General features: G+C 30.6%; 2 protein-coding genes across 3 annotated transcripts in view; both read left to right on the forward strand.

Annotated features, from left to right (window-relative positions):
• The window catches only part of LOC148601482 (sodium- and chloride-dependent neutral and basic amino acid transporter B(0+)-like), a 30,303-nt gene extending 19,286 nt beyond the window's left edge, over positions 1-11,017 (forward strand). The window contains exons 5-15 of one of the 2 annotated variants that reach the window (XM_088554646.1): positions 376-581; positions 2,326-2,461; positions 3,142-3,276; positions 4,462-4,565; positions 5,528-5,652; positions 6,620-6,732; positions 7,045-7,173; positions 7,677-7,776; positions 8,229-8,335; positions 8,859-9,029; positions 9,419-11,017. In XM_088554646.1, the coding sequence (XP_088410772.1) occupies positions 376-581; positions 2,326-2,461; positions 3,142-3,276; positions 4,462-4,565; positions 5,528-5,652; positions 6,620-6,732; positions 7,045-7,173; positions 7,677-7,776; positions 8,229-8,335; positions 8,859-9,029; positions 9,419-9,559 (1,467 nt within the window). In that variant the 3' untranslated portion in view covers positions 9,560-11,017. The remainder of the gene's footprint in view (positions 1-375; positions 582-2,325; positions 2,462-3,141; positions 3,277-4,461; positions 4,566-5,527; positions 5,653-6,619; positions 6,733-7,044; positions 7,174-7,676; positions 7,777-8,228; positions 8,336-8,858; positions 9,030-9,418) is intronic. The other variant, XM_088554647.1, reaches the window with a different exon arrangement.
• A 5,217-nt stretch (positions 11,018-16,234) lies between these two features.
• Positions 16,235-19,923, forward strand: LOC148601483 (uncharacterized). Its single transcript, XM_088555693.1, has 2 exons — positions 16,235-16,477; positions 18,408-19,923. Exons 1-2 carry the CDS (start codon positions 16,426-16,428, stop codon positions 19,418-19,420), a joined length of 1,065 nt encoding a protein of 354 aa, XP_088411819.1. The 5' UTR covers positions 16,235-16,425; the 3' UTR covers positions 19,421-19,923.
• Positions 19,924-24,884: the final 4,961 nt, after the last annotated feature.

Consider the following 24,884-nt stretch of genomic DNA (forward strand, 5'->3'; position numbering starts at 1 on the left):
GTGTAACACAATATGTAAATAAAACGTATCTAACTACAGACATCACATTTCAGTCTAGAAGACGTAACCATCTGTAAGGAAGCTGGATAACTGTTTTCTTCCCTATGTTTTTTACTTGATATAACATTTTTCACCCATCTTTCTATTTTTCAGTCTTGGTTATCCATTGGTTATGTAGAACTATCCAAAGAAAATAGACTACTGTCCTTCTACAAATAGATTTAATTGAAAACATATTCAATTCAATTGTATTTTCAGTGTTGGTTACTCATTGACTGTGTAGTACTATCCACAAAAAAGTTAGATTACTGTTTTTTTCTGTCTAATACTGTTACAGTGTACCTGATAAAACATATTTTCTCCCTCAATTTCCAGTCTTGGTTACCTCTTGGATGTGTAGAACAATCTACTAAGAAGCTAGACTATTGTTCAACCAACATAACAGAGCTGATTAATTCCACCACACCATGCAGATGCTTTCTAAACGACACAGATATTGAACTTGCCAACCAGGGGTTCAACTGTACCAACGTTACTTACCAAGGTGAAACGCCAGTACCTGTAGCACAGTTGTTCTTCGAGTAGGTTGCTCTTTTAGTTTTTCCTGTAATTAAGACCTGTCAAATATACACAGACAAATATTTTTCATGTGAAATTCGTGTGAACTTCAAATGAAATTAATGTGATTTTCACGTGAAATTCACTTAACATGAATAGCATGTGAACAACTCACGTCAATTTTACGTAAAAGCGGCTCGATTCACCCGAATTTCACGTGAACTCTCTCGTAAAATTTATTTGCTCAATTCGGGTGAAAATCATGTGAAATAATTTGGCCTGTGTACCTTTTATTGAGTAAAATGATAAGTATTTCTTCTTTTAGGTTATCAAAATTGTACTTGTTTATAATTTGTATTATATGTACGAAACAATGTTTTATATCCTAAATTTTCCAGTAAAAAATGTAAGGGACACTAATGGCACTCCATTAGTTTTTATCAAAAATACCACTTTTGCTTGAAAAAAATTGGCAAACTAAAAAAAAAACATTGGAAAATTTTAATGAAAGTTGAAGACTGTAAGAGAATTTTCGACTGTGAACCTCAGCAGATACACAAATATCAAAGAATTTCTTACATTTCGCGTTTCCGCAAGATCTAAGTTAGACCTCTGACGAAGCAGGGTTGGATCTTGCTTATAATTACCACGAGAAGCCGATGCTAAGTCCTACGAGATGCCGAAACACCAATGGGTGTTGGGTCCGAGAAGTGGGCGTACGTGGCTGATGGGCATCAATTTCAATACAAAAAGTAAAGTAGATGAAGGCAATGGAAATCAAATATTGTCATCATCAGAACAAGGTCTTAAGTACCAGTCGGTATAAAATTCAGACACTACCAATGGTAAAGTGATTCATGGTTAAGAAAAAACTCACCAAACATACAATGCCTGTCTACATATGCTATACTTTCACATAACGATAATCTTTTATACATTCAAATCTGCACTTTTAATAAAATCATACATTCATCTCTCCCTTAAATCAACCAAATCAAGAAATAAAAAAAAAATCAAGAAAATCAAGAAAGATAACTCTTGCCAAGTGCAAATTTCATGAACAATCTATATAATTTTTATCTCAAAAGCGCAACAACCAAATGAAAAACTAAGACTGGTTATGTGATCAGTAACTGTCTCGGCACAAGAAATAATACTGAGTTTGATGGGTTTTTGACATGCATGAATCACCTTCTGTCTGATTTTTAGAAAGACTGATACTTACATTGCAATTTGTCAATGATACCATTTTTTAATTTAAGAGATACAGAAACCTTTTTGATTTAAAAGATAAAACGAAGTCTTTTATTCTGTCGTGAAGTACTAGGTTAAACGATTTCTCGAACGGATGAATATAGTTTTCCATAAATTATGTAATATGTATAAATAAACGTCAGTGATATTGCAGTTAACATTGAGGAATACATGTACAATTGAACAGTCTTAAAAAGAATATGATCATTGTATGTCAAGCAGTACGTAACAATGGTCCAGAGGATAAAATTTCAACACGAAGATAGCAACATGCCATTTCAAATCTCTAAAAATAACTGCTAGTTTGTACTTTTATTTGCCTGGGTTGTGCAATGTTACATTGTAAACAAAACCACTTTATACATTTCTTGGTTTACAGAGAAAGCATAGCAATTTGTTTGCAATTGATTTCAGATATATTGAACTATAAATGACAGAAAGGTAGAACTCTAAACAATAGCTTCTTAACAATTTATGATCATTTTTAAAATCAGTTTTCCTCTTATTTTACAGCAAGACCATTATTAACAAAGCTGATGATTTTTACGCCGACACTGGTCTCCCCGATTACAAGCTTGCTCTTTGTCTGCTTCTCTCATGGATTGTTGTTGTTCTGTGTTTGGTTAAAGGCATTAAAAGTTCAGGCAAAGTAAATATCTCCTTACATGTTACATCATACATACGTGTGATACAAGAAAACGAAACATGCATGTTTTTCTGTATAATTTTTAAAATCATAACTCGCACAAAACATTAACTTTTCGACAAACTGATTCATATACTCCATTAAGTATTGCCATATATATTATGTCAATTATAACGATACTTGTGATATAGTGTTTTATCGAATATTCTCTGTGTAATAAATTTCGATAATTCACACTGTGAAATAAATTCGATAATTTCACTCTCGCGCTTTCTCCTGACAAAACGTTACAAATTTTATATCAATCCACCAATCACAGAATTTGAAATTCATATTAAAAATATCGATAAATTATGACGAAAATCTATAAAATAAATAGGATAATCAATTGGTTATTGTGAATAACCAAAATATGATCATTCGTGCCAAGAACACTTGAGGATTTACCTCGTGCGCGGAACAAGTTCCGCACACTCGTTAAATATAGGCGTTCTTCGGCACTCGTGATAATATTTTGGTTATTGACTCTTTCCAATTAATTACACTGATTAATTCATAAAATACAGAAGGAAAATCAAGGGAACCAGGACTTGAACAGTAATAAACAAATTCCATGAATAACGACCAGACAAGGACAATCGACATACGCATCTTTTTCATCTGCATGCATTCTTACATTTCAGGTCGTATATTTCACCGCTACATTCCCCTATGTAATTTTGTTGATTCTGTTGATTAGAGGATGTACACTAGATGGCGCAATTGATGGAATCAAATACTTCATCATCCCTGAATGGTCTAAATTAGCCGACCTTAAGGTATTTTTTCTGTTCAATATTTCAGTGTGTTGACTGTTTTTCTAAAAAGGTCTGCAAGAAAGAGAATATTCGCACAAATATTGAAGATTAGAACCAACAATTATCCATAGAGTTTGTTTGTAAAATCTCAAATCTAAAAATTGATTGTGGGATATTTAAACGGTGGCCAAAAAATCGAATTATTGAATATAGTTTTGCTTAATCGTAGCGTTGTTTTTTTCTCTGTTTTCGAATAAATGTAAGATAACTGTCAATAAATTAATGAAATTAAATACAGTACTTTTTTAAGAGATATGAACAAAAGTTAATATACTCAGAATGATATTTCCAGTGCATTAAAGTACTTTTCAATATATTACATGCGTAACAAGAAATATATGTTCAGCATGGCAACCACCCCAACCGAATGACGAGATTACTAAAACTCGAAAATAGCAACATTTTAAACCGAGTGTCATTGAAGTAACAGTCTTTGTAAGAATCATGCAAAATCTGAAAAATGTGATACACCCCAAAAGGCTACATATTTTTATTTTTGTAATTAAGTTGTTTTATGGGTCTGTACTATGAAATGTTTAATTATCCATTCAAATCTGCCTGCTCTTAGGAGATAATCCAAATTGAAAACCCAGTAGGTTCTATTGTATTTGAGCACCATTTACAGAGTTGTCTCCCTTAATTTTGAAATTTACAGTGCATTCTATATAATTTTTATCTCCTAAGAATACAGGTTATATGCAAAACCACGTTGATTTCTGTTTACTATGACATTTCAAACAAAATATCAAATATAAAAATATGTAGGCTTTTTACTCATGAATCACATTTTGCATGATTCTTAGCTGGAGTCCTACTTAAAATCTCCATAAAAATGACTGTTAGTTTGTACTTTTATTTGTGCAGATTGTGGAATGTTACATTGTAAACATAACCACACTATACCTTTATAGATTTGCCGAAAAATCATATGATTTTGTAATTTAACTTTCAATTAATCAATGAAATCAAATACAGTATTTTTAAGAGATATTAACAAAAGTTAATATACTTATAAAGGATTTCGAAATTAAAATACTTTTCAATGTACTACATGCGTAACAAGAACTATTTGTTCACTTTGGCAACCACCCAAACTGGATGACCAATATAGTTCGTTCCTTTCTCACTATTATTTATATCTTTTAGGTATGGGTTGCAGCAGCTGGACAGATGTTTTTCTCTCTCAGTGTATCATTCGGTGGTATCATCATGTTTGGTAGTTACAATAAATTCAAGAATAATGTTTATGGGTAAATATCACATGCAATTTTTTGTTGACATTACATTATTGATATTTGTGATATTTTATGACATAACTCCACCGGGATGAAAATGTCAGTCCAAGGTCACCCATTGGTCTAAATTGAACGACGAGGAAACCATCACACAACAGGGCAGGTTGTAGCCATTATACACAGGTACAGCGAAATAGTTGCCCCTTTATACTCAACATAAAAGTAAACTAAAGGTGGACAAGAAACAAGACATACAGAGGCCAGAAATTTCTGACTTGGGGCAGGTGTAAAATGCAGCAGGGTTAAAGTACTTTTGCGTAATTACAGCCCTCCCCCTTTAACATCTGGACACTATGGAAAAAATATCGCACACCTAAAAATGTGTTCAAAAAGGTCAGAGTCCCTTGTTACACCAGAAATAAATGAACTGAATATAAATTACAGAAATGTACAAACTAAGGATTACTAGCAGTGAACTGACATGCCAGCTCCGGCCCTTTTTAAACCTACAAAAAAAAAGATATGCTCACAAAGTATTTATATTACTTGATACTAGTACACAAGATAACAAATACATTTACTTTCAGTTGCTTAAGAAAAAAATGACTATGCAGATTTTTTAGTTGGGTTTGTAAGTCTCGTCATGTGACACCGTGATTTCAAGAGGATGGGCCCTAGTCTACCATTCAAATGCATAGAGATTTGCCGTTTTCATAGCTCTGCGTTCAGTATATAAATGGAAAACATTTTTTCGTAAAAAAATACCAATAAAAATGACAATTATATATTTCCACACGATAAAAGTGTTTCGAGATCCCGGAAGTAAACAATAAAATGCGGACCGGTTTTCGGATTTCAATACGTTCTACATAAAAAAATTACGGTAAGGAAAATGAAACTAGAACGAGACTTATAACAGATCTTATTAATGCTGTTGTTAAATAATACAAATAACAGTTGGCAACTTCCGTTTTTAGTGACGCTATGTTGATTGCTGTGATGGATTTAGTGACCAGTATTATAGCTGGATTTGTGATATTTACTACTTTTGGTGGTCTGGCAAAGAAAACAGGACTCGATGTTTCAGAAGTTGCAAGAGGAGGTACGCCACTGATATTAAAAAAATAATTATAAATGATAATTTACTAGCAACAATAACTTACAGATTATCCCCAACGAATTATTATGTTATGTATCATAGTGAATTAATCAAAATCTGATTTGGGCAATTACTGTGAAAGTACTTTAATTCGTGGATACAAATTTTCGTGGATTTGGATAGAAACACAAGTTCGTGGATTCTTGAATTTATGGGTTTTAGGTTTTAAGTATACACATCAATGGGATTCTTGTTTGCGTTGGGAATTAAATTTCGTGATTTGGCCTATCCACGAAAACCACGAAAGTTGGTACCCCGCGAACAATAGTACTATCACAGTTATTGTTGTCTTGCTGAGGAACAACAAATACTAATATTATTATGAATATGAATTCAACACTTTAAAACAAAAAAACATTATAAGGATTAATTGGTATAACTAAAAGGAAACAGGAAATATTTCAAATAATGCATACATTTTCTAAAAGTCACTTGTCTTGGAAGTCAAGTAGCAGTCTCTGTAAGAATCATGCACATTCTGATACACCTCAAAAAAAGGCCACACATTTTTATTTTTGTGAAGCTGCTATATACAATGAAGGTCAATATGATGAAATGTATAATTATTCATTCCAATCTGTCTGCTCTTAGGGGATAATCCACATAAAAATCCAAAAGTTTCTATTGTATTTTCATGTTATTTACAGAATTATCTCCCTTCTTTTTGAATTCTACAGTACATTCTATATGATTTTTATCTTCATGAACAAGGGTTACACGAAAAACTACAAATTAATTTCTGTTTACTATGAAATTTTAAACAAAATATCAAAAAAATAAAAATATGTAGGCTTTCCAACCATAAATCACATTTTGCATGATTCTTACGTAGAGTGCTACTTAACGTTGTCATGTATTGATAAGCATTTGACGTGGTTGTATTTCATTTGAATATTTGTGTTTCTTTAAGGATATGGATTAGCTTTCGTCGCCTACCCAGAAGCTCTTTCAAATTTACCTTTACCACAGCTTTGGTCCATCTTATTCTTTTTCATGTTGTTCACTCTCGGATTGGACAGTGAGGTAAGTCGGAGTTATCTCTCTTTTATTATAATAATTCAAATTGCATATTTAACGAAGTCATTTGGATTTTTACAAATCATCAAAACTGTGTGTTGTAAATTTGAATCGACATGTGCATTATCTGTTTTAATTTTTGATTAATAAAACAAAATGAAGAATCGAAAAACTAATTAAAATTCATGACAACCTTTATTAGCTTCATTACCTGTAGTTCTGTAGTGTAAAAGGTTGTATAATAAAATTCATTGTAACTGAAAAAATTATAAAACTTTAAAAAAAGTAGTTGAATTAAGTAAATGTATTGTATTTCAGTTTGCTCTCATGGAAACAGTCCTTACCTGTATACAAGACGAGTTTCCTAAACTTAGAAAATATAAAAGTCATATGTGTATTGGTCTAGGTGTCATCTGCTTCTTCATGGCTTTACCTTGTGTAACACCTGTAAGTATACACCAATTGTAAAAATCATTGTAAGAGTAAGGCAGATGCATTACTTGAAAAAAAAAAAACTTTTATATAATTCAATCTATAAAACTCGATACCAGAAACATTTGACTTTATATTGAAATTTCATTACAATGTTTGAAAATCTAGTCTGAATATTTAAAACAAGAGGTAAAAAGTGATAAAGCAATGATAATCAGCCGATATTGTTTTGCAAACTTGTGACGCCCGTGCTTGATACTTACAAAGATTTTTAGAATTTTGCGAAGTTTCTGCCACAGGTAAATCACAATGGACTCATAATTCAGTTCTAAAATAATATCATTCTTCCATGTAAACAGAAAGAGAATTAATAGATGTGTTTTTGTTCATGATTAACGCGTGTCCTCTATCCTCAAAGACAAGGGTGCCTTTGGTATGCATATCTAAATATATGCAGTCAGTTAAGTCCTTTTTCAAAAGCACTGTTTTATACTATTTGTGAATAAATACTTTTACAGACGGGTGACTACATTGTTGGTCTCATGGATGGATATGGTGCTGATTTCTCTGTCCTCTGTGTAGCTACTTGTGAATGTGTTGCAGTTTTATGGGTATATGGTAAGTATCATATCGAGTATATCATCATACATGTATACTTCCTTTTTTGCTTTTTGTTGTTGTAAGGGCTGTTTTCGCTTTGACGTATTCCCTGTTTCGACATTTTGCTACATATTTGTTTAGTTTATACTTTTTGTCTGATTATTGTTCAGATATGCTATTTTAACTGTCAATAACACTAGACATTTATTTGTTTGTTATTCAAATTGAAATTGTCCACAATAAAGCTGACCTATATAAATGCACTGCTGGTCAACATGCACATGTAGTATAATGAGTAAATAAGGGATTTTGAAAGTGGTTTTCGCTTTTTATGTTCTAAGATCATTTTCATACCGAATATATTGTGAAGGACAAGTTTCTTTAATAATAGATAATTTGACTTTTATTTTGTGATATTATTCTCAGGACTGAGGTTAGCATTTTCTTCATAGTTTAATTTGTGTTTGTAGGTGTTACCAGATTTATAAAAGATATAGAGTTTATGTTGGGTAAAACACCACGACCTACACTTTATTGGTTGTTTTGCTGGGTTTTAGCATCACCATTACTTATAGGCGTAAGTGGTATTACAATTCTATTAACTAGTCTATAGAAGCCCTAAGGGAAACATTATCTTAAGCACTTAAATACATCGACAAATGCTTAACAATAGAAAATATGAAAGGAACATTGAACAGCGTTTTTATGACCATATATAACAACAGGGCTGCATTAAATCCTGCGGTAGAATATGTAGTCTCTCACTGACGGACGACGAAGTGTCTGCCTTGTGACGATATTAAAATATGCTAAAGTTTCTTTTTTGGTCATATAACTAACAAACATTATTGTGGCTTTCTGGTCAAGTGTTTTGCAATGTTATAAACTGAACGTTTTTCAATATACATCTCTACCGGATTTTGACATGATCAAGATAACAGATATATAGCAGATGTCATGAGCATCAGTCACATTGCCAAAAACAAAAATTCAATGATTCAAGATGAAACGTATTGTGCCTTAATGTGAAACATGTATTTCATTTCATGTACAATTATATTGTAGTAATAAAGCACAATGCATATTCCTTTTTTTTCCAGGGTCTTTTTGCTTACCGTTTAATTGCTTATACACCACCACAAGTTAAAGATGGCGTGCCGTACCCAGAATTTGCTCAGATAATTGGATGGTGTTTAACCTCTGTTGTATTATGTCCCATTCCATTATACTTCCTGTACATATTTATCAAAACCCCAGGATTGGTAACCGATGTAAGTATGATTACTATCTGTTTGTAATGCAACCTTTTCTTTTTTTCTGATTTTGTTTCAAATTCTTTCATTCATATTTTAAACAACTATATATTTTTATGTTCATTGTTTCATTGTTTGTGTGTACGTTTTGCTTTTGGGTTTTGCTTGGTTTGGTTTTAGTGTGTTTTTCTTTTTTTTTATACTATATGCGGTATTACAACTACACCATAAGTCACACACTTCTTTTTCGTTCTTAAATGTCTTCAGTTTTATTATTTAGCTGCTTTTGAAAACCTTTCTTCAAGTATTTGTAAAGAAATTGTCTTTTTGACTGTGTATCCAATGATAAGATATTGTTTGATTTTAGCGGAACAATGTCATACAAACTGTTTTTTTCATTTTCACAGAGACTGATAACCATTACAAGACCGACACCAGAATGGCGACCTAATACATCAGAATCACTTGTTCGCGCCAATTCTGAATTCACTGACATAGGAAAATCCACTTATGCATATGACAACCCGGTGGCCGGATCTCATTTGTAAAAGAAAAAACTTTGACATTCTTTTGTGTTTGAAAGAGAAAAGATACATAAATTTTGTGCAGATAAAGATCAAATACTCTATAGCTCAGACAAAAGTGAAGGTGTCAAATAATCTCTTAGGACTAAAACGCTGTGTAAAGTATTATAATCAATTGTGGATACAACCTTAAAACAATATTAAGAACTCATCTTTCTAATGAGATGCTTTTTCTGTTTGCCGGTTCAAGTTGTCTATCTGCACCAAGTCATTGCTCCCTGTATTTTTGTGATGTCTTCGCTAGCCAAGGGTATCGATCCTACTAGAACCATAACCTTTGGATGTGAAATATTCTCTTGTGGTAATAAAAAGTGTAGTATTGAACGGAATATAAAAAACTGCTTAGATTTGAAGGAAAGTTTTATATTTGTTTTTGGAAACTTGGTCTTCTAACACAAGTTATTATTTTTTTGTAAACAAACAATTTTTTCTATCAAATTTATCTTATATGACACATGTCTATTGGCTTTGTTTCCACAATGATTGTACTTTAAAGAGTTATCGGTATTCGCTGCTTGATTTCGTTCAAAGATATAAACATTTTTCAATATTTCGTTTTGTTCCAATTTAAAGCACTTTTGATCAAATCAAAGCTTAAACCGTGTTTCTTATCGTTCAGGATAAATTGACATAATTGTGTAGGACATTCAATTACCATTTCCCTTTTAAAGCCAGCTCCTCGCAGATTTATATTGTTGTAATAATAAACTACATTTAATCATTTCAAAAACGCATCACTCATTTATATTCAAATTTCACATCGAAGATAAAGTCAAAGCAGCTTTATATAGGATTGTAATTGAAATTAATTCAGGCAAGATTTATACCATTTTCTATCATTATGTAATCGGCTATGTCATATAAATTCCTCCTGAATGTCAGATAAGGTGGAAATTCCGTAAGACCTTGGCTCCTTCTTAAATAAAGCCTGACCTAAAACGTATAATTGAACTTCAGTGTGTGTCATCGAAACTTGACCATTAGATCAGCACAAAATCTCATAGATGACATATCGAACGATGAAAAATTGAAAAAAAAATGTGCTGAAAATAGGAATCAAATTTTTAGCTAAACAAAAAGGAGTAGGTTGCTAGAAGTATTACAGGCCCTTGCATGAAGTCGACCGTACCAAATAGGGAAACATGGTTACCCTAACCATATCGCCTACGCTTGTATAATTTAAAACTTCTAAATTCCTCATTTGTGTTCAAGATGTAAAGATCATATATATCCCGTCTTACTATTTCATTTTGACATTTTTATCCAATATTGAGGTTGTGACTCATACATTGTAAAATAATCGTTTCATGGTACGATTGTAATTTCATTTGTATTTTAATGTCTTGTGTATCTTATATTGTTAGAATAATATAATAACAACAAAACCCATTTTTTTGGGGAACCTGAAATATTATTGATTATGCCATTGGTTATACAAAAAAATAAAGCACATTGAATCCTGTCTACATATAACCCTGCATAAACTGATGACCTTCCCAACTCAGATTTTTTAAGTCTCAATACATGTTTAAGAGAAAACCTTCTGACACAAAACAGTGCCCGCAGTCCCAAAGATTTAAAGATTAGAACGGTTTCAATATATAGACTACATTAATGAAAAGAGTAAAAATTTTGGAATGTGAAAATGAATTCGGAAATATAAACTTTAACTTGATCATGACTCTTTTAAACAGTATTTTCAAACACATTTTTTCACTTGTATCTTATGTCATTACTTCTTCCCAAGGTCATATAACATTCTGAAGAATCCCCTTTCCTCTGTTTGGTTTGTGTTATATATTAGGTTATCATTGTTGTCAAGTTATTGGTTCAGGCTAATCATGATATTTAGTTCACAATTTATAGTTTTTTTTGACGAATGTAACTTTGTAAATTCAAAACAGAGCAGTAAAAATACGACGTATGTTCTACAAAAGTACTACAATAACAAAACGTTCAAGCATCTATGAATGGTTGCTTTGGAATAGATGTGTGATGGAGTACTTTTCTTGTATCGGTGAATGAAGTCGTTTTCTCTCTAAACGACACAAATATTTTAAATAGTGACTTATTAATTAATCATAATAAGTTCGTACTAATTATACTTGTTAACACACAATCGAGTTTTAGATTTATCGAAAAATGGCATTAATACTGTCTATGATATAATTTGTAAGATTACTAACTTTCGGAAGTAAACATGTAATTTTCAACGACAAGCATTGGATAGGGATTTGGTTTGATTGAAATACCCATAAATTGTTTTTAAATTTAGGTCATTACAAGCAAGTATTTAAATCTCCTTAGAATCATGCAATGTAATATCATATGCTGAACAAATATTTCTTAGGTTTTGTCACAACAAACTGTTCGACAAAAAAAATGCAATTTATAATTTGCACTTTTTTGGTGTAAAAAGATTAAATCCGTCAAATCTATTATATTTTTTTCATGATCACGGTCTTTGGCCGATTTAGCAATAGAAGAGACATAGTAGATAAAACAACGGTATGTCGATATTTAATGTATATTAGTAATATTTACAGTTAGTTTACAGCTTGCCTCCTCATGAAAACCATAAATTGCAGTCAAAACCTTTTTCGTGACATTCCTTTATAGAAAAACCGCCATCAAATACATAACAAACTTAGTACACTCGTTTATTGCATTTTTTATCTATGATCACAATATAACACAATATCCATACGAAAGCGGAAATACCAAATGGAAAACTGTGAATTACGATGCATGTGCCATTCCTTACTTAATTTTCGGTAATTGCACATTTTACAAAGTTGTCCAACTCTAAAATACCAAGCAGACCCTCGAAACAATATTGTCTTGTTTGAATATATATTTTATATGTAATATGTTCTTGAAATCCATACTTTGTTTTGTACAGCATAAATATGTAATGTTTATAAAATGATCAATAAATGGAATGTTAGTTTTGTTTTTGTTTTTTGGTTATACACCTATCTGATGTGATCCTTTTCACACAAAAAAATCGTAAGTGTAAAATTAGTCGTAAATTATGACGTCACAATACTTTGATTTACTATGACGTCATAACTTACGACTAATTTTACACTTACGATTTGTCCACCATTCTAGTCTTTTGTAACATATTTCTTTGCAACTGAATGTCATAGCCGATTATTATTTAACCACAAGGTTCATAAATGTCACATATTATTTTAGGAGGTTGGATGACAACAATATCAAATCTGACGACTCAGTCTATACTTTGACTTGAGAATTTCTCGAATACGTTATTTTGGGTGTAACAGAAGTTTATAAACGGGACGATCATTAATATTATGCCGCATGAAATCACAATGTAATTTAAAAATAATAATTTTTCATATGAGCATGAAATGGGGCACTATTTGTAAAAGTTCTAGATCAAATGTCGAATAACAAGCATTACCAATGAGTATAAGTGCTAACTGTTCATCTTAATATATTACACATACATGGAAACTCATTTGATTTACAATTAGCCTGATGATTGGTTAGGCCTCTTTGTTTTAATTTGAAAAACCGTATAAAATGGCACTGTGATATCATAAACATCGAGTGGTCAGTGGTTTGCAAGAACGATGAACATTTTGACTGAGAAATCTTGATTTGAGCCAGAATAGAAAAAAACTAAGAGGATTGTTTTTAATTTTTCATCCATTTATCCATGCTTAACCAGCTTAGGAAATTTTACGCTCCGGCTACAAAACCACTCCGCTTTGCATGAAGCTCTATGATTTAAATCACATAACTTAGTTAACAATCCTCAGGTGTTATAAAAGGAGACAACTAGCCGATTTGACATACATGAGATATAGTACATGGCATTCGTTTAAGAAAATGAAAAAGCAATCGGTAAGTTCTGGATTCGTTTCTTTACCTCAAAGTAGATACCTCAATCCACAGAGTGAACACAATTACAGAATAATAGCTGCCTTATTGCATTAATGACATTATGACGTTGATAACGTGTTATTTATCAATATTTCATGAAAACGACCAGTTTATTGACACCTTTATAATTACTGTCCTTTGATTTTGTATGGATTTACGTCAAAGTATGACTGTCTTAACCTTTAGTACATTTTTTAAGCAATTATTACGTACATATTTCAATTCGATTTTAAAATTTATTACAATTTAATTGTTAGTGAATTCACTAATCAGAAAAGTCTACATAAATTAAATCATATCATTACAATGAAACATGACTACCCTTCCGGAACACCTAATGTCACTCCGGGTTTTGTGAGAGTACCCAATGCTAGTACTTCATTTATTTTGTCTTGTTTTCTTTATATTCAGTTTTTTTGTGTAATCTGTTGTATTTAGTTCGCTACATTTTGCAAGTTAATTGCTCTGTTTTTTGTCTGCACGTTTAGGCCATGTTCTTGATTTATTTGAATCATCCCATTGCTGACGTTTCGGTATTTTTTGCTGATATTTTTTGAGTACATTTGCAAACTAATTGGGGTAATGATTGTAATGCATAATATGTAAATTCAGTAAAGGGCCATCAGAATGTTAATACAAACTTCAAAAACAAGATTGAGACCTTTAATAAAATAAATCCAAACCACTAAATAAATAACTAACAGAAAAAAACAAGATTATATCGATAACGGATAGTATGGATCATGTTCCAAGTTATTCTTCATGGGAACAAAACTGACATTTCATCTGCTACACGTCATTTATACGGCACACATATTCGCAAACTGTGGTACATGTATATACATCTACAAACTTTATAACTACTCGCTTTAATTCAAAGGAAAAGATAAATAATTTTTAATTGATTTTTTATAGGATCAACTTATTAACATGATTGATCTAGTCTAGCCAACAATCAATTTACCTTTCTAAGCCATAAAACAGATTGCGGAAGTCTGAAATACGATTAAACAGATTAACTATAGTAACGAATTCTTTTGATTAATCTTCTAAAGAAAATGTCTTTTATTAAAATTTAACTTTACTGATTAAAACAATCCATTATCAGATAGGGTTTCATTTTTTGTTACTTTTTGTATATACAATACCTAGTGACTCTTTATAGTGAGATGAAAAGATCAGCAATACCTTAGAATATTTTTACTGCTCAATTACCTTCAATACGCTGCGGGAATAATCTCTTTACACCTTAAAGAGTAAATCAAAGATGGTGAATAAATTGTTGATTACAGATATGCCCCGGCTATGTCACGCGCATTTTAAAATCGGGTTTAAACGAAGAAGGCAGGAAAATGATATACACGAGATGAATATATAAGCGACTGTTTAGTTTATAATCTTGTCTTTCTCTAATTCCTTTTAATAATAAACGGCATTTTAAAGAAACGGAAAACGAATACAACAAATGAAACACCAAGCAACAACAAAGCAACCAAAACAATTTAACTAACGACTAACATTTAGAACTCCGTGAGCTTTTGTAGACGTTGTATTTCGATGTTTGTTTATCAATAAACCACTAATAATTACAGGTACCAAACACATAAGACATAAGAGACAAAGAAGAGTCGTATATATTGGTGCTTACTTGAAAAGCATTATCTGCCTTAATTGTGGAGAAAATCTAAGCAATCGTCCGTCATTGACGTCTCCAGTTGTTACAGGACAACAACGTTGCTTTCGACTCTTCAAGTTTTGTAGAAAATGATACTTACCCAAACAATAACTAATCACAGCGACGAATATGCATGATGTGAATCTCAAATATCTAGCCGTCCAATATCTAGAAGTAGATAAAACGAGTAAATCATAGAGAAATGTTGATATTTTATTTTATAGGGAAAGTTGAGTAGGAAAAAAACAATATCAATATATAAATACCTGCTTGTCAATAGACATTTTAATGTATATCAGGTCGAGATCCCCTTAACATTTAAAAGTTTATATAAAAGAAATGACCAAAATATGTTCTTGTGATGAATTCAACGCAATGTCTTCCTAACAGGCAAAGTGAAAAAATTAAAACAGATTAACATGCCACCAAGCCAATATTGTATGTAAAACAAACACAGACATGTTAATTCTTTAAAAAAATCACTGGTTCTTCGGGCTTATGGCGTTTTTTTACGAGGTTATCAACCTTGGATCTCAAAGATTTTTTTATGGTTCTCTACGTTACGATAGTGTTGCATTATATTTTGTAAGCAAAGTACTTTCTTTTTCACATTTACTACAAGAAAAATAGGTTACAAAAATACCGGTAGTATAGCTTCAGTTTCTATTTATAGACAAGAATCTTGATTAAAAGGACTATTTTCTACATAAGTAAAAACAATATATTCGTTTATGATCCCTGAACATAACTTTTGTATACAATTCTGGTTATTTACTAAACGCATTTTTGTACTGATTTTATATTATCAGACAACAGCCGATATTAACATCAAATACATATTTAATTTCAAAAGTCTAAATATTCTAGCTCCCATAAAAAAAATGTATAAAACAAATACACAAGCACTCCAACATACATATTAAATATAGACTTTTCACATGTTACATAATTCAATTAGGTGTCATTGTCCGATAATTACATTAACTGTCCTGCGCTCATCAGACCCAATACATCACAATAACAAAACTGTATACCTCTGACATCAAAGGTAGAAAAGTGTGGGAAAATCGTCCAGGTGATTTGATTATGGTGATTAATGCATCTCATAAAACAATGATGATCCTATATCAACAAATAATTAGTACTTAGTAAATGACATTCTTGGACAATACGGTCAGCAGTCACTGGAGTTAGCTGTGTATATAGCTGTTAGCCAGAACTGAGACTTGCTTTTGTCAAGATGAACCTCTCTGCTATCCTGGGTATTATTGTTCTTGTTACATTTGCTCATGGTAAGTTGTGTTTTGGACTTGAAATATCTGAAATTTAAATTATAGTGTCATTGTCTCAACTTTTTTCATGAACACCAAATTTAAGTTTTGTTCCACAATTTTGAGCTTTGTTGTTTGTTTTAGCTCATAGTAAATATGTGTTCTTTATTTGTTAGATTTATGAAAACACTTCAAATATTTGAATTCTGTAAAACGATGGTAATACCGGTGTTTAATGAAAATGGCCTTAAATTAAAAAAAAATGAATAAGTAAATAACTATATACATTATCATTAAACGAAAGCATGTAATAACTACTTAAGATATTAAAAAAGAGAGTCAATGGAATTGATAACTAGACTGCATTATCTGAAGATGTACATTTTATACAATATACTGCAATGCTAGGACTAATATATTTTAACACGTAAAAAGCAAACGAAAACAAATACAACTGACATTGTTATAAATAAAAGCTATTATACTGAAATAAATAAAATAATAAAAATGATAATATACAATATTGACATATTGACAATAGCAGAAATGAATAACAATATAAATAAAAAGATTAATGAAGTAGTACACTAAAATTTTGAAATCCATTTGATTTTTTTTTCGTTATAATGTTAAAGCAATCCAATTAAAATTGACAATTGATTTTAAGTATTTTAAGTATTTCCGGCAATTATTTTCTGACAATGTAATTACTTCACGTCACAAAAAAAATAGTAATAATAATAATAAATAAAATAAAAAAATAAAGAGCAGTTCAATGTGTGACTTTACTTCTTTTTCACATTGTGCTTCTATTAAAGTCATACGTTATAAAAAATGTATACAGTCTAGCAAACTGTGGCATTTGTTGACCTATTGTAACGTTTTAAAATAATTTAGAACAAGAAATGAATACCACTCAATTTATTTTCACAAATATATGGCTCTTCGACAAATTTAAAAGAAAACTGAAATTAAAGAGATGAACTACCTAAAATATTTTGAAATGTACGAAATAGAAATCTTCGATTCAAATATTTGTGTTTCATTTAATTTAAAATTATGCATTTCTCTTTACAAAGTAAATTAAAATTAAAATTTGAAAGAGAGAAAAACAAAAAATAAGAATAAAAAGAAAATAATAATAAGAGTTTATTAGTCCTCTCTCTCGATATAAATCAATTAAAACATAATTGTACATACATATTGATTTAGCCGGAGGATAGTGCAAAAAGACATGGCATTCTTCCCAAATGCTTTATCTGCCGCAGAAAACAAAAAGACTCACATGTAAAATATATGACATTGACACATTTTATTGTCATTTAGTTACCAAACAAGCAAATACACAATCTAACTTTATTGTTTTGCTAATGATAACAATGTAAACTGACTAATCATTTAAAGGTAATACGGTGTTCATATGACAATTAACGTAATTATGGAGTATTAAGTACTTCCAATACACAAATACTTGTCAGGAATCAGTATATGTGACATGCACAGTTAAATGACATTTATTGGAGTAGGAGATGAAGAATGTTTCCTGGATAAAGTGACGGCAATTAATATAAGTAACATAAATTTGATCAGAATACTCATTGTATGCTACAAACATTGCTATTGAAAATATAAGAAATAGGATTAACTTATATAATATGATGTTATGTATTTGCATAATTTTTAAAGTTAAATGCTATTTGTTATCACAGTTATTTAAAACATATTTCCTATCTTAAAACGTTTCTGGATTTGCTAGTATTGTTATAGTTCGAGAATCTGAAATTTTGATATATTTATCTATTTTTGTGATAAATGAGGAAAAATGTAGTTCGTTGAAGTATGAAAGAATAATTTCGCTGTTTATATTCAGAGATTGAAAGAATATTAATACACTTGTTTTGTGATTTTAAATATCATCAAACTTATAAATGTTACTGTGTTAACATTTCAGGTTTCAAACCAAGGACTAATGGCCACCAAGTTGTTCAACAACAGTATGCAACAAGAACAAGGAAGAACATTTATTCATTTCGAAACCCATATGCAGCAAGGGGAAGTTCGGGTCCCGGTGCGCAGTTTTCGTACACTCAAGCCATACAAGGGAAGCAACTTCCTGTCGCCACGTTATCTTTGAAGAAATCGTTCAAAAAGGCATTAAAGTCAGGGTTAGAGCATGATATAAGAAACAAGCCTTTAAGCAACGTTATGTCCATTTCTAAAAAGCAAAATATAAATATGGAACAACAGAATGCTCAAGTTAGGGCACATAATATTGATCATATATTGCAACGAAACAAAGGATTAATCGATTCAATCGGAAATTTAATCGTTGACGCTATAGAAACAAGTGGCCATCTCGTTGATAAGAAACCATTAAAGAAGGGACCTATTGTCGAGACAGGGATAAAGTCTATAACAAGTAATGAAGCCTCTTCAGGTAAAGTGGTAACTAAACCAGCACTGAAACAACCACAAAAAGCTTTAGTGAAGAAAACGAAAGAGATTTATACTGCACCAGTACCAAAACAAACTGAAGAGAAGACTCCAACTAAGACAACCATTAAAGCGAAGCCAGCAGCAAAGGCTTCTCTCGGGGAGAAAGAACAAGCTCCAGCTGCCGAAAAAGAAGAGGGTGCTTCTGCTGTTACAGATGTTGTAGACACAGGACTTTCCAGTAAAACAAATAGCAAAATTGCACAAGGAGTCAAACCGTCAGCTGAAACAGAAACCACAGAAGCCAGCCCAGTAGTTGAAGCTGCAGAGTCAACAGAACCAGCTGAAGCAAATGGGATACAGAGAGCAAGTTATGCAGAATATATGGCGGATGAATATTGTTCCTGTATGCCAAGATGTCCTTCTGGTACCATCTTTAGAGGATACTGTGGACATCAGTGGTCTTTCGGAATGCAACGTTCATTATGTTGTTTTGACACATTTTATGATGATGACGATGATGACAGATAAATGACGCCTTCCGATATTTGTTCTACTTGCGATAGCAAAGCCCTGGAAATGGAGAAATCCTTTGCATAAGCTGTAAGCATCAACCAAGATGCTTGTATTATCCTGTGTCACTTTTGATCCACGCCTAAATGGATAGGTTGACTTTGAACACTTTGACACCAATCTTGTCAACAAACATTATTTGATTTCATTCATTCCATTTCATTGCATAAATTCGTTTCTGTAAATTATTTATTTATTACAATTTTTTTTTTATTTATCAATTAATTGTTTGTTTATTTTTATTATGATTTTTGAAGTCTCATGTGTCAGCCTTGACAAACATGACGTGCTGTAGCAGGAATGAAAAGTTATAAGAAAGCAAAATCGATATTAAAAAAAATAAACATATTTATAGATGGAAATAATCAAAGGCCAATTTTGTTAGAAAAAAAATATTAGCTGTTAGGATCATACTATAGTTATGTTTTAAACTAATTGGTGGGGAGGCTTTATTTATATATAAAAACTTGTGACATTATACGGGTAAACGATAATAGTAATAAAATGTTTTATTTGTTCTATGATTTTTATCTTTTATAAAGAAATAACCTGCACACTCACTGCAAAATACTATTTTATATACAAGTTTATGCTTGTCAAGAAGATAACAAATTTAATTTAATGTAAGATCATCAAAAGAGTATAATCCAGGGACAAAGACCAGACATAGAAAACATACAAACACAACAAAGAACATTAAGTAACTGAAATAATACATACAGAGTGACAAAAGTAAATGAGCAATTCAAAAGTTCTTTCATAAATGGTAGAATATATACATAAATCAATATGTAAATATCAAGGAACCATACTGTGAGACGCGCTTGTCAAGAAGGGATATAACATAAAAAGTGTGTGTCCATGCGTGATTACCGATAATGTCATAATGAATTCACTTTAAGAATTGGAAGTAGGGAAACAAGAATGAAAATTGTGATTTTCGCTGTATCAATTTTATCATATAACTGTGCAAAACTGAAAGCATGAATTTAGTGTACAGGCAGGGTATGCATAAAATCTACCATTACTTAACTTAAAACATAAACAAACGAAAGCAAAAAAAAACAAAAAACAAAAAACAAAAACAAAAACAAACAAAAAACAAACAAACAAACAAACAAACAAAACCAAAAAAAAAATAAATATAGAAGAAGAATAAAATAAAATAAAATAAATAAATAAATAAAGAATAAAATTCAATTCCTTTGCATAAAATCTACCATTACTTAAAACATAAACAAACGAAAGCAAAAAAAAAAAAATACAAAAACAAAAAACAAAAACAAACAAACAAACAATTAAACAAAACCAAAAAATAAAAAAAATAAATAAAAATAAAACAAAATAAAATAAAATAAAATAAATAAATAAAAGAATAAAATTCAATTCCTTTACAATTTACTACTCAAGATAGAACTGATATTAAACTGAATACAATGTTTTCCTCATACCAGTCAAACTGTCTGAAGCAAATTATCTTGGCAACAAATTGAAAAAAAGTATGAAACATTACATAAGTCTTGACTGATCCAGATTAAAACGCAAATACGATAATGGCGTATCCATCATTTTAACGTAAAGATGATATCGGCTGCTGCGAAAATATATTGACCGAAGAAAAAATAAATAATTGATTGTATTATTACTTTTCTGATTCAATGAACAAAATAGTAATGGCATATATCTAAAAAAAAACGTGAACATAATGTAGACAAAATCAGGAATATTGTTATCATGATTTAATGACGCCATTTAAAAGTTCTCCCATGGCAATATCATGACGTCTCTGTACAATAAAGGATTGCCATAGTTATTCTATTAAGTTTCTTGTCAAAGTACAAGAACGTGTGTTTGTAATCAAGGTTATGGGATGAAAACATATTGACTTATATATGTACAGGACTACAATAATGTGCACTGTTAAAAGAAAAAAAGACGGTTCTTTAACGTACGAAAACTTTGGTAAAGAAATATGACAAAACGATTTCACTTTCCATCCATTGAAAGACATAGTTTGAAATCATACTTTTCGGATAGAATTCTTGATTCTATTTTCTATCTATATACCTTAGATGTTCACGATTGAAGTTTTATCTTGAACAAAAGTTGCCTCAGTGTAAAATTAATGTTTGATAAAGGAAAAAAAAAAACAAAACAAAAACAAAATAAAAAAAACAAAACAAAACAAACAAAAAAACAAAACAAAAAAAAAAAAACCAAAAAAAAAAAAATTAAAAAAAACAAAGATATAGATTCAAGCAGAAATAGCTTAAAAACCCTCTACATTATCCTTTATTTTGAAATTTAATTTGCTTAATTTGCATCGATAACATCCACATGCCAAATTAAGGACGTCATAAACAAACTCCCCATAAAACGGACATCCCATTAATCCCCGGAAATGAAATGACATATTGAGTGTATTTAAGAATTCGGGAATGTATCATCTATTAAACAAACACAATGAATGAAAAGGACTGAATTAATGGGCATATCTTAACTGGTCCATGCTCCAAGTTTTTAGTCGAGTCAGAGTTGCTCTTTTGCTTTTGTATGTATGATTTTAGTTACTTTATGTTCTTTGTTGTGTCTGCCTGTTTTCGATGTCTGGTCTTCGTCCCTAGATTCCATTATTTTGATTACCGCTATAACCTTGGTTCCCTTGATTATTCTTTAACAATTTATTAACTTATTAGAGTACATATTAAAGGAAATATCTTTTTTAAAATACCGGTAACAAAATTTTATTTTTTGCTATAAGAAACAAAACTGTCCATTCTTACATTCGGAAACTAAAACAAACTAAAATAAAAAAATAAATAAATAACTGGCAAATTTACTTTAGAAAAACTAAAAACTCCTCATTAGTATATAAAGATAAAGTACTTTATTACCATTCAGTTTTTATCATACAACATCTATTTGACTTTACGTGAAACCGTCAATACATCGTGTTCCGACTAATGTTTCATCATAGTCAATAAGATGCTTTTAATATATTACTTAGGGCACTAGATTGATGCATTGTCATGCATTTTCTTTTCCAAATTCTTCAAAAAGAAAGAAATATTCCCTCTGGAATCTGAATGATTTACAAGTTCTTGCAGGGTACCATATATTGCTTCTTCAGACTGTTTTTTGTAAGTATTGTTGTTTTGCAAAAATAGATTGTAATTATATGTCTGTGGGTGGAGGTTGTTTTGGATTGATATTAAAGAAAAATGTGATTTTGTTTAACAAAATGAAATTGTCAAGGATCCAGACAATGTCAGAGATGCTGAAGGATTAAAAACCAAATGAAAATGCATTGACTGACATTCCTCCAATTCATGGACACCTTTATTAGTAGCAAAGCTATCTATATCATTTTTCTTAATCATGAAGGTAAGAAAATGTACAAAATGAAATAAAAAGAACAATAATATTTAACGTTTTAAAACAACAATGAAAAAGTAACAAATAATCATTGTAAAAATAATGTTAATATACTTTAAATCAATAAGCTATACACGATTAAACAAAACCCCCTAAAATTAATGTCAGCTATTAAAAAATAAAGAAATAATGATAAAATAAAAAAAATAAATAAATTAAATACATAACATTAAATTAAATAAACTTAAAAAAATAAATAATAGTATTAACAAATTAAACTGAAACCGCCATCTTCACTTCTTCATGACTATAAACATTACAAGCAAATAGCGATTAAAGATACGGCAAACGAAACTTATGTTATTGTCAAATGGTTGTACAAGGTTCTGTGTACTTCATTATGCTTTATCACATCTATGCATATTAATTGTAAACAAACTGACAAATGGTTGTCCAGATGAGACCGAAAATCTCTCGACAAAACCCAGTAGATCTAATTATAGTAACAGACAAATGTCTTAAATGTTTTAATTCACAAAATACAGAAATGTTGCTGATACATCTTATTGAGCAAATTCGCCTAAGTCTTACTCATCCCAAGGAATTTTGTGGATAAACGATCTTATAACTTCTAATATATTGTACTAAAAAACAATGCTGAGTTTTGATAAACAATGAAATTAGGCTATTGAAATAGACGAGTCTGATAACTAATATATCGTGCCAAAAATTGCCACTAAAAATGACATTAAATGTAATAAATTATGTTGTATTGATATATAATAATTCAATCTCTCGTGTAATTGACGTTTGTATTATTCAACTCATCTATCCTAAAGAGCGTTGTCATCATGTCGTAGCTATTAAAATAGTAAACTTAATTTGCGAAAGACTCTTTTTCGTAAACGGACCTAACCTCCATCAGGTAGCACAATGTCTTGCAAGGTGCAGGAACGGCTCACACTTCCGTTCACCCAAGTGTTTTTAGTTTTGTTTTATTGGGGGTGGGATGTCCGTTCTTCAGCTTACTGTATGTATTTTCCTTAACGGTTTTTTTGTTCTTTTAACTTGTCTTTTCATATGTCCCGAATGTGTTTATGCATACGGAGTCTTGAAACATGTTATGTTTTGTAACGATTTTTATTTCATATTATTAACGATACATTATATTGGAATTATTAACGTTATACACCTTCTCTGCGGGAACTAAAAACAAATTTGATAATTTGAAAAGTCCATGATTTAAAAAAAAATACTGTGCGACTTGAAAAACGATTCATTGAGTAATTATTTGCATGGCTTCAGTATGATTTGGACTAGAACATAAATAAATGATGCCTATTCAGTCTCTATCTCGCAGACAATCAAGCGTTACATGTCCTAAATATGTCTTCAAGTGTATTGATGTAATGGTAGAAGAAACGGTTAAATCAAATGACAGAAATACATAAATAAAACACTAAGTGATAAATGTATTGCAAAAGCGATAATTGCATTGCTTATTAATATATAATTGAAGATAAAAGGTTTGAATTGATGTCTTTTTGACCATTAAACATCGGGAGAAAAAGAGTTGTTGAGAATCAAACAGTGTGCAGACAGTTAGGAGTCATTAACTGGTTTAACGAAGAAAAACAGAATTCTTCAAAAAGCTTTAAAATGTTAGTAATGTTTGTTTGTCCAGTGTTATCAGTAAAACTTATTTCAACATACATTGAAATACGAGGAGTGGAAATCCGTAATATAATTATGTTTTTTTTTTCAATACTTGTATTTCCATAGTAACCTATTGTAAATGAAAAGAATTGATAAGCTATTAAATATCGAGTAAGATAGGCGGTTTTGACTATTGATGAAATTAGCTGACGAATTCTTTTGATGTTTGCTAGACAGATCAATTTGTTGTTTTGTTGTACTCTCGTTTGTTCGTGAAATATACAATTCAGAAAACTGTGAATAATGGATATAAAATCGAGTTTGTTCCTTTCATTAAGTGCAAAAATGAAAGATTTAAAATGCTATAAATTTATCAATTAGTGTTTTATTT

The sequence above is a fragment of the Perna viridis genome, chromosome 12 (assembly GCF_037379345.1).
Source record: "Perna viridis isolate PV_CMFRI_1.1 ecotype Kerala chromosome 12, ASM3737934v1, whole genome shotgun sequence".
NCBI lineage: Eukaryota > Metazoa > Mollusca > Bivalvia > Mytilida > Mytilidae > Perna > Perna viridis.

What these genes read in the sequence shown, in the direction of transcription:
- LOC148601483 (XM_088555693.1), top strand. Translation starts at nt 16,426, where the DNA reads ATGAACCTCTCTGCTATCCTGGGTATTATTGTTCTTGTTACATTTGCT. An exon ending in TCTTGTTACATTTGCTCATG is followed by an intron (nt 16,478 to 18,407) that starts GTAAGTTGTGTT and finishes TTAACATTTCAG; the next exon opens with GTTTCAAACCAAGGACTAAT.